The sequence below is a fragment of the Hipposideros armiger genome, unplaced genomic scaffold (genome assembly GCF_001890085.2).
Source record: "Hipposideros armiger isolate ML-2016 unplaced genomic scaffold, ASM189008v1 scaffold_1000, whole genome shotgun sequence".
Classification (NCBI taxonomy): domain Eukaryota; kingdom Metazoa; phylum Chordata; class Mammalia; order Chiroptera; family Hipposideridae; genus Hipposideros; species Hipposideros armiger.
Window position 1 is genome coordinate 353,197 of NW_017732350.1, and position 10,290 is coordinate 363,486.

Genomic DNA, 10,290 nt, shown 5'->3' on the forward strand with positions numbered 1-10,290 from the left:
TTGTTCAGCATCTTAGCTGTAGAGGGCAGTGTCACTGGCCCTCATATGTGGGATCCGAACCGGGGCCCTCTGGCGTCCCAAGGCAGCTCTTAACCGTTGCGCCACTCGGCTGGCCCTAATAAAATATTTTTTAATTAAGGTATATACATTGTTTTTTAAGACATAATGCTATTTATTGCACACTTGGACTACAGTATAATGTAAACATAACTTTAATATGCTCTGGGAAACCAAAAAAGCGATCCTCTCTTTACTGTAGTGGTCTGAACCGAACATGCAGTATCTTTGATGCCTTTATACTTTGTCAGTAATGTTCATTTTAGCTCGATGTGTAATAACAAAAATTAGAAACTACTTATTGGCCTCTCAGCAGAAGGCTGGTTAAATCAGTTGTAGTAGATTTATATGAAGCATGCAATTAACTTTACTAAACGTGACTTTATTTACATATATTGACAGAAATATAGCTACAATACATGGTTAAGTAGAAAAATTGTAAAGTACAAAAAGTATATGCCTCCAGCTTTGTTACTCCCACAAAAATAAATATTACCTATTTTTACTTGTATATATATTTTTTCTGGAAGAATCCAAGGAAAACTATCAAACGTGGTTGTCTCTATGGATGAGAATTTGGAACTGGTGGTGGAGAGAAGCTAACATTTCATCATATTTAGGATTTGTCATAGGTTTATCATTTTATGAGTTCAAAATTCAAAATAAGCTTGAAATAACATACATTACTATATTGTTCACAACTTTAGAAATCAAAATCTGAAAATAATACATAACGTGAATGAGACGGTATAATCAGGGCGTCATACAGAGAAGTGCCATGGCATCTATGGTCTCAGGTTGATGTCCCCACATTGCCCTCTGGTGACCCACTGCAGGGCAGATCATCTTCTTCCTCTGCCCAGGAGACTTCACCCAGATTAGAGTGACATCCATGGGAGACAGCAAGACTTAGCCACACCACACTGAACCCCAAGGCCCAAAGGAAAGGGTTTGGGTAGGCATGATTTTGATCCCTTTCTTACCATTTACTTTTTTTAATTAGAAAGTTTAAAACATTTTTTAAATGATACTAGTGAACAGTCTGTGCCAAAATAATTGATTTGGCTTAAAACTGTATACAGTAATAGTTACACATACTTATGAACAGCCCAATATTTCTTGGAGCATAACCATGAAGTAATATTCAGGCTTAGCTCTTGCATTGTGGACAACAAGCTCTCCATGAAGCTGTGAGTGGCCAAAGGAAGAGGTGAGATAAAAAGACTAAAAAAACACAAGAAATTCAGTCTGAATCTTAAAAAGATGTATTTAAATCTTAAGATTTCTGGATTTAATCATGTTTTTAAGATTTGGACCAAATCCATTCACATGGACACACACCCAGCATTTGGTGAGTCGTGATTTTATTCTCTCTTTTTTAATTGTAGTAAAATACACATAACATCAATGTTACTGTCTTCACCATTTCCAAGATTACAGTTCAGTAATGTTAAGTACACTCACTTTGTTCACAACCAATCTCCAGAATTCTTTTCATCTTCTCAAACTGAAGCTCTATAACCATTAAACACTACCTCTCCAGCCCTCTCTCTCCACCCAGCCCCAGGTAACCATTATTCTACTTTCTGCCTCTATGAATTAGACTCCTCTAGGGGCCTCAGATGAGTGGAATCATCCAGTATTGGTCCTGTAGTGACTTGACTGGCTTATTACACTCAGCATAACGAAAGATAACCTCACGGTTCACCCATGCTGTAGTGTGTCAGACCCCCTTCTTTCCCAAGGCTGAATGACTTCCGTCATGTGGGTAGCCTCATTGTGTTTCTCCGTTCATCTGTCAGTGGACATTTGGGTTGCTTCCACCTTTTGGCTGTTGTGCACAGTGCTGCTGTGAACATGGGTGTCCACAGTTTTATTCTTAATGGAAGTTCTCCATTTGCATTGCTTTCAGGCCCAAACCCACGGGAAGTGGCCGGTGAAATGGTACGCTCCAGAGTGCATCAACTACTACAAGTTCTCCAGCAAGAGTGATGTCTGGAGCTTCGGAGTGTTGATGTGGGAAGCGTTCTCCTATGGGCAGAAGCCATATAGGGTAAGCCACTACTGTTTGTTTCCTAATTATGTGGCCATCAGAACAGATAAGCACTGGATTATCTGGATCGTCCTAACCATTATCTGGGCACTCTTCCTGAGTCTTTCACTATCTTTTGACAGTGGGCCATTAATATGACCTCAGTTTATTCTAAACTGGAAAAGAAGTATTGGCTGCTTACTGAACAGTATGTGTTTTTTTTCATTGTGTATTTCATATGTAAATATGCATAAAACATACCAAGATCAACATTAATTAGAGTTGAAATAGAAATAGTGGCTATTTCTAGTATCAAATTGTCAGCCTAATACATTTTTTTAGGTTTTTAAAAATCAAAATATACATACCAAAAAGTGCACAAATGCTAGGATATAACTTGACGAATCTTCACAAATGGGACATACCCATGAAACCAGCCCCCAGAGGAAGGAACAGCAAAGAACCCCAGAATCCCCCCTTTCCCCTGCATGCACAAGCCTCCCTCCAAGGGTAACCCCGTCTGACTTTTAGATCATAGGTTAGGTGCTCCTGTTTTTGTTCCTTTTATACTTGAAATCATACCACATGGACTCTTTTGTTTCTTTTGGAGAGGGTAGGATTTATGTGTTGTTTTGCTGAATGCTATGTTTAAAAACTCAGGTATATTCTGCATGTTTCAGGGAATGAAAGGAAGTGAAGTTTCCGCGATGCTGGAGAAAGGAGAGAGGATGGGCTGCCCTCAGGGGTGTCCAAGAGAGATGTATGAGCTCATGAACCTGTGCTGGACATATGAGTGAGTACCCGCCTCTTCCTGCGATTTCGCCCAGGGCTCCAGAGGCTTATGCAATGGCTGGGCACTACAAGAAGCATGAATTCTGTCTTTTCATGAGGCAGGGGTGGGCCCCCTTCTAAACGAACAGTAGGGGAGACATCTTGCTTTCTGGACCATGTACTATTCTTTAGTCTAAAGAATAAGTTTAGACAAGTACTCTAATCCAGGATGTCTAAGTTTAAATGTAGGTAATATGGCCAAGGGGTGGGGTGAGTCAAACTGGAAAGCTGTTCCTAAGAGTCTGACCTGGAGCCATGTGCCATTTTGGGTGACAGAGGTACTTACTGGGAAATGTCCTACTTTGCTAATTCCTGATCATTCTTCTTGTGACGGGAATTAGAACCCAGTCTGCTCACCTGCCTCTGTCCTTGTGAATACACACAGCTCCTCGTGCTGTTATTGCCAGGGCGGTTCAAGAGGGGAGGACAGGAAGGGGACATGTTCTTGGTATTCACTGGAGTTGGAGCTAGGTAGAACACTTCTCTCTAGGAGAACCCTGTTCCCCAGGGCATTTTCCCACCTGGAGATTTGTTACAGTCTGAGTGAAGTTTACAGGCAGCAAAAGTCTTTTTCATCGCATCCAACTCCAGCAATGCTTCCCAGTGAGTTCGACATAGATATCTAGGAACCAGCAACAGGGCTTAAGTGTCAGTGGAGTAGAAATAATGATGGCAGCCCGTGCCTAAAATTAGAAATGATGGCTCCTCATCAAACTTTGACTCTTTCCCCAACAAGCTACATTTCTGAAGGTTATGGTTTTTCTAGTACTGACCTGAAATAGTGTAGGCACAGCAGGGAGAGACAGTCAGAGACTTTGTCTAAATGTAAATTGTGACATGATGCACAGCTGAATGAGAAAATGAAATATTTTCTGGGTCATGACCAACACGGAGAAGTCAGAAGCACCAGGAGCTGCTCTGGCAACCTGAGTGATTGACCTCACTAAACTTCTCAGAGAGCCCAGCCCCTGCCCCTGTACGAGCCTGCAGCTGAGGGAGGGGAGGCAGGCAATAAATGATAAGCTATAAAATAAATGTGCTCTATAGTGTGTCCTCGTGAGGAGATGAGTCCAATGGCAATTCAAAGCCAGAGGACAGAGGGCTGGGGAGGGTGCTGCACCTATGTCCCTGTAGATTCTCACAGAAGGAAGTTAAGTAGTTGCCTGGGGCACTGAAGCATGTGGAGCTTCCAGAATCTGGTGGATTCAAAGAAGCAAATACAAATGATCCCTGTGTGGTCTCCAAGCTTTCTTCCAATGTAAACAGTTAGCCACCTTTGCCAAGGTGATAGATTTTTAGACAGATGATAGATGGTAGGTAGGTAGATAGATATTGTAGATAGATAATAGGTAGACAGATAGATGATAGATGATAGAACAATCAATCAGTACGTGATAGATGGATGGATGGATTGATGGATAGGTAGGTAGGATAGATGATAACTAAAAGTTTAGACAGGCCAACATATAGATATCCACGTTTATATTTATCACACGCTACTGGCTGCTGTTCATGTACTGAGCACTGTAAATAAGCACTAACTGTCACTTCTCTCATGGAGGTTACAATTCTGGGCTGGGTGTTACTAGGCAAACATGAAACAAATGAACCCCACATAAACATGGGATACATTATGGCTGCTGCTCTAGAGGAAACTACGGGAAGCTCTGAATGGGAATAGAGAATTATGGGGGGGTCATACTTCTGTTAGGGGGTCCATATTGGCCCCTTTAGGAAGGGGCATTCCACCTAAGAACTGCAGGATGAGGAGCTCCGATGCAGGAAATGAGAGGAGGAGGAGGCTCTGGGCACAAGGGGCAGAGCGGACAAGGCTCTCCGGGTCTGGCTGGGCAGAGCGGTCAGGAGAGGGGTGGACATGAAGCTGGCACATGCACAGGACATTCTGTCACCCACCTCTGCCCAAGCTCAGGGTCATCCTGGGTTCCTGAAGGCAGCCTCGCCCTTCGTGTAAAGGAGAGGAATCCTAATCAGGTGTCTTCCCGGAGGCCCAGTCTATATTCCTGATTCTCTACATTAGTTTGCTTGGTGCGTGGCTGCTGGGTGAATGAGACCCTCGCAGCAAGATTCAACGTTGCCGTTCGTGCATTTGGATCCCGCAGTTGGAGAAGGGTGCTCTGCTTTGCAAGGTGATGAGTGTGTGTTCTCTGGCTGTAGCAGTTTAGGAGCATGGTGGAAGCCGTCTGGTCACAGGTTTCCATGTGCGTCCCTGCACCCCAGGGCCTGGCCATCGGCTCCCCTCCTAGAACACCATTTGCTGACCACAGACATGCTCCCCACAGTGAGGCCTGGTCTCCAGCCATGACCACAGAAGGCTGAAATGTTCAAGCAGTTTTTGCTTGTTCTTGAAAACTGGGGGTACAACCATTTACAGCAGGTGCTCGAATAACATCAAAATGTTCAATGTCATTTCGTTATAACACTGATGATATGCCATAAGAACTTAACTCTTGTTTATATCAATTAGCCTGTGGTCAAATTAGTTTCATTATACGTTGTTTCACTTAATGTCGCAAAACTTTTCAATTATGTTTAGCGAGGACTTACTGTATTTTGATGCCATTTGACAAAACAACCCATTTCGGTTCTGTAGAAAATCTCAGCCCTTATAGTGGTGAGTGATTCTTGGATTTCACGCATGCTCCCTGGCTGTTCTCTCTGCCTTAAACTGAACCATAAAAATTGTAGCTCAGAAAGGTTGAATGTGGACAGTTCACAGTTTAACCTCAAGCTCTGTTTCACTTATTGGGTAATTTTACCCACTTGTAATATAGTAAAAAATCTTGCAAAAATAAGATAAATAACTTCCAAGTGAGGATAGATTCTTAAAATGTTAAGGAATACTCGCTTCCAACAAATCCTGTCAGTGTGCCCATGTTACAGAAAGCAGAGATGTCTGTAAAAATTTGTTTAGAGATTGCAAATTGTTACAAACTTTTGCCCATAGTTTACTTACCTCAGTATCTCACCTGACAAGTGACAGAAAAGTAAGGCTTTGCTGTGTTAAGATTTACAATAGACAATACCTCCCCCTTTGCTTCTGCCATGACAAATTTTGAGTTTTAATAAGAACCCATATCAACAGCATGTTTTCAGAAATCCAGAGTCATCCGATTGGGGTGTGGGGAGGGAAAGTTTAAACTTTTTTTTTTCTTAACAAGGTTATGAGTCAAACTTTAAAGTTATGTCTGCAGCATATTGGCCAACTAAGTATTTCAGACACATCTGTTTTGTTAGATCACAAGAAGACAGTCTCTGGGTTAAAAATCTCGACTTCGAGTGCAAAACTTCTCCATCTTTAAGGTGGACATGAGTCACCTGGGCGTCTTGTAGAATACAGATTGGGTTCTGTGGGTCTGGGGTGGGCCTGACAGCAGGGAAGTGCTGTGAGCTGCAGGCGCTGGAGGGAGCCCCCAGGGGGCGCAGCATTCACACTTAGCCGGTAAGGCCTCTGCTGGAATCACACTTTTTTACCATTGCGTAACAAACAATAATGCATCTTTTGCCTTTTCAGCGTGGAGAGCAGGCCCGGGTTCGTCGCGGTGGAAATGCGACTGCGTAATTACTACTATGACGTGGTGAACTAAGGCCCTTGCGCCTGTCCCTGACCGTCTCTTAGCGGATGAACCGTCACAGGCAAACATGTCCCAACACGTTGATTTTGAGTCTCCATCTCCCGCTGCCCATCGGGAGAGCCAGCCACAGGTGGACATGCGTGAGTGGTTTCCCAAAGCCTGTTCTGGAACAAACCCTCCACAAAGCAAACTCGCCCCAGAAGAACTGTGGGCGAAAGATGGACAACAGGGTCAAAGAGCCCGTGGATTCCTTTGTGTTTCTTGTCTGTGTGGTTTGCATACCAGGTTATTTTCAGGGTGTGTTTTCAGAATTCCTCGTTATGTTTCCAGTTCTCTGGCTCCTGGGCTGCATGCAAAGCCCTAGCAGCCTGGAGACATCGCCTTGTGGTATTGGGCGCTTCCCCGTGTTGCGTTGTCAGCATCCAGAGGGCGCAGTGACACCGGTTAGGCCTGTAGTGGAGGGCAGGATGGGAGAGGAGGAAGGGCTTCGGCTCCGACAGGCCAAAAGATGGCCTGCCCCTGAAAAGCTTTCCCAATGAACAAAGTGCTTTGAGGCTTTAAAAAGATAAATAAATAAATAAATAATCCAGCGCGGCCAGTGTAGTTTCTAAGTTAAAGGGGGGGGGGGGGGGGAATGCCTGGATACTGCTTTTGCTGTGTGTGTTCTGAGACAGAAGACTCGCATCTGCGTGAAAAGCGGGCCTTGTTGGAAGGAATTGGCTTACTGACCCCTGAAAGCCTCTCTCCTGCAGACTCTGACGACTGAACGTGAATGAAGACTAGTAAATAAAGTTCTTCGTGGAGTATGTCTGTTGTCTCAAGTGTAGAGTTCCCCCTGACAGTGTGTGCAAGTCTTGTTTAGTGAAAATTGTGTCCCGCGGCAAGTCTTTTTCCCTGTCGTCACAGAGGAAGGCGTAAAGGGAAAGGCACCTTCATTAAAGAAGGATTTATAATGCAAATGAGCTAAACCTGGAAAGGGTAAGGGCTTCATACCCTTTCTAGCACTGGGCATCTGTCCAGTGCTAGATGTTCACAAGCGTGCTGCCCTTCTCATGGTTCTAGCCACATCTTTACACGGGTATGGGATCACTCCACGTGCCTTTACCTTCTGGTCCTTGTTTACTGAGAACAAAAGGACATTGTGGACAGAATGCCCTGGCAAGGCGCTGCCTGCTGAAGCCACAAACACCTTGACCCTGAGCAGAATCAAAGTTTTCCACAACAGAAATGTAATCCACTCCATATCTAAAATAATCGTGTGTGTTTTTCATGGGTGTGTTCTTTCCCCACACTTGCTGTCACCAGCCTTGCTTTTATGTGTTGGGTGGTGACTTCACTTTTATACCAGCCCAAAGACTCCACTGGATTTTCACACACAGGGGTGACCACCGAATTTTCAGCTTCCCACCTCCAGCCTCCCAAAGAGCACACTCGGCCAGTTAAGCAGTACCCTCAACCCATTTCAGAAGAGATACCTTTTGTCACTGGACTTTGTTAAAACTGATTTTAACTAAAAATTTTAAATCAGTTTTGTGATAATTTTCATGGACATTATTAGAATGATAGGTCACACTGTCAAATAAACAGTGTTAAGCAGCATTGTCAAATGTGTGTGAGGTTTTTGTTTGTTTATTTTTAAATGTTAAGTACCCAACCATGTCCTTAAAAGGTAGATGTATAAAGGACCCTCAGACAAGAGGGCCCTGGCCTCCCATGATCCTCTGTGCACGGGCAGGGGATCTGCCCAGCGAGAGCCTGACAGTCCACGAACTACCCTAATGAAAGGTGGACTGATGGGACTCAGAAATGCCCAAAGGAGCCAAAGCCGGGTTATGAGCTTTCCCTTCCTTTGTGAAGATAGTGTACAGAGCACTGGGGGAGCCTGGGAAAGAGCTCCACAGCTCCCATCTCTCCCTCTTTTAAAGGAAATTACGCACACTCACAGGCATACTCATACATGGTATGCACACCACATGAATATGCATACCCCATGCATACGTATACCAATGTACCACACGTGTCTGCGCACACACACACACACCACTGAACCTTATTCCAAACAACCACTTAAATTCCAGTGTGGGGCAGTCATCTTGCCCTGGGGACAAGCACTGGTGGCTGTACTCATCTCTCTTCTGCCCACTCTGGGCCTTAGAGACTCTCCTGTCCACCAGCCCCACTAGAGGTCTCCCTGGTCCTGTTGGGCAGAGGTTTGGAGGAGACCCCAGTTGGTAAGCCTCACACTCCCATGGTGAGCTCTGAGATTGGGACAGCCCCAAGATGGGAATGACAGACTGCTGGATAGCTCCCTGGCCCATAGCTCCAGAAGCAGTGAGAAGTGTGAGGGCAAAATTGAGTACAATACAGACAGCTGGGTCTCTGGCAGTGACCTTGGGCGAGTCATAGAAACTCAGCCTTGATCTGCACAATTGCAGGTGAGGGTAACCCTCCGGTCTATGCTGATATACATAAGGCCAGACACAGAGGCCTGGTGCAGTATTCTCACAATGTCAGTGGGAGTCATGGTCTGGGCCGCAAGGACGGGCTGCCTAGCCAGTGGGGACTCTGCAGGGCAGCAGATGGCGCTGTGGGATGGCTCAGGAAAGGAGCTGCCTTTGACTTCCAATTCCTTCAACCCTGCGGAGGGACAGAAACCACTGATTTTTTTTTTTTTAAGATTTTATTGGGAAATTGGGGGATGGGAACAGACAAGTTGCTGTCCTTTTGTTCTTCAGTCTAGTTGTGGAGGAGGTCGCTTCACTGGCCCATGTTGGTATTATCATTGCGCTCTTCCCAGGTGAGGCAGATTGGTTGCCGGCCACTGGACGGCTGCTCATGGCGGCTCTTGGCAGCTCACGCCAGCAGCCAGCCACTCACGGTAGCTCACGGCAGCCCCCTGCAGCTCCATTGCAGCTAACTTGGCAGCCCAGCTCCATGTTGAGCCGTTGTTCACCATTTTAGCTATAGAGGGCGCAGTGTCACTGGCCCTCATGTGGGATCTGAACCGGGGCCCTGCTGCTCAGAGCTGGCATCCCAAGCCAACTCCTAACCAACGCATCACTCAGCCGGCCCAGAAACCACTGATTTTCAGACCAGGGCTTGTCTTTCCAAGGTTAGAAGGGGACTTCAGAAATGGTCAGTAAACATGTTCTCCTTTCAGGAAAGGAAGGGAGCGTTTTGAAATAACCAGAATGAGATTTAATTGTTCCTAATTCTCTTTTAGTTCAGGACAGACCGTGCAGGCGTCTCCACTTTAGACAGCAGTTACTTCCTTCTCCTGGATCAGGCTTGTGGCCTCAGGATGTCCCTGCTTTAGGGACAGCAAGGCCCCCTTCCTAATCCCTCTCCTCCTCCCTGCCATCCACCCAAAGAGAAGCCCGGAAACCCTCTCACAGCTGTCTTCCAGCGAACCTGAGTTTGGACAACAGAGCCTTGCTGTGCAAGCAGCGGGTTCCCCGATTAGATAACTCCTAAGTGTTCCCACCAAGAGTCCCAGTGCCCGTTACCCACTCAGTTCCAGGAGTGTCGCGACAAAGACCTTTGTATACTTTTTTTTAAACTTGTATTTTTCCCACTTCTTTGACCACACAACTACCATTGTGCTCAATGCCTATTAGCAAAACAGACTGGTGTTATTCATACACTGAGAAAGCCCACCCTTACTGCCCATGAGGGAGAGATCTCTACAGTGGCATGGACACTGGGGGAAAGGCATTTCTGTCACTGAAACCTGCCAAGGAAGCAGAAGCTGGTACCCATCGTGTTCTCATTAGCTGA

General features: G+C 45.4%; 1 protein-coding gene across 6 annotated transcripts in view; it reads left to right on the top strand.

Annotated features, from left to right (window-relative positions):
• SYK (spleen associated tyrosine kinase) overlaps window positions 1–7,126 on the top strand; it is an 89,647-nt gene extending 82,521 nt beyond the window's left edge. For all 6 annotated transcript variants that reach the window (XM_019631457.1, XM_019631452.1, XM_019631454.1 and 3 more), the window contains 3 exons: window positions 1,970–2,110; window positions 2,770–2,882; window positions 6,453–7,126. In XM_019631457.1, the coding sequence (XP_019487002.1) occupies window positions 1,970–2,110; window positions 2,770–2,882; window positions 6,453–6,525 (327 nt within the window). In that variant the 3' untranslated portion in view covers window positions 6,526–7,126. The remainder of the gene's footprint in view (window positions 1–1,969; window positions 2,111–2,769; window positions 2,883–6,452) is intronic.
• The last annotated feature ends 3,164 nt before the right edge of the window (window positions 7,127–10,290 follow it).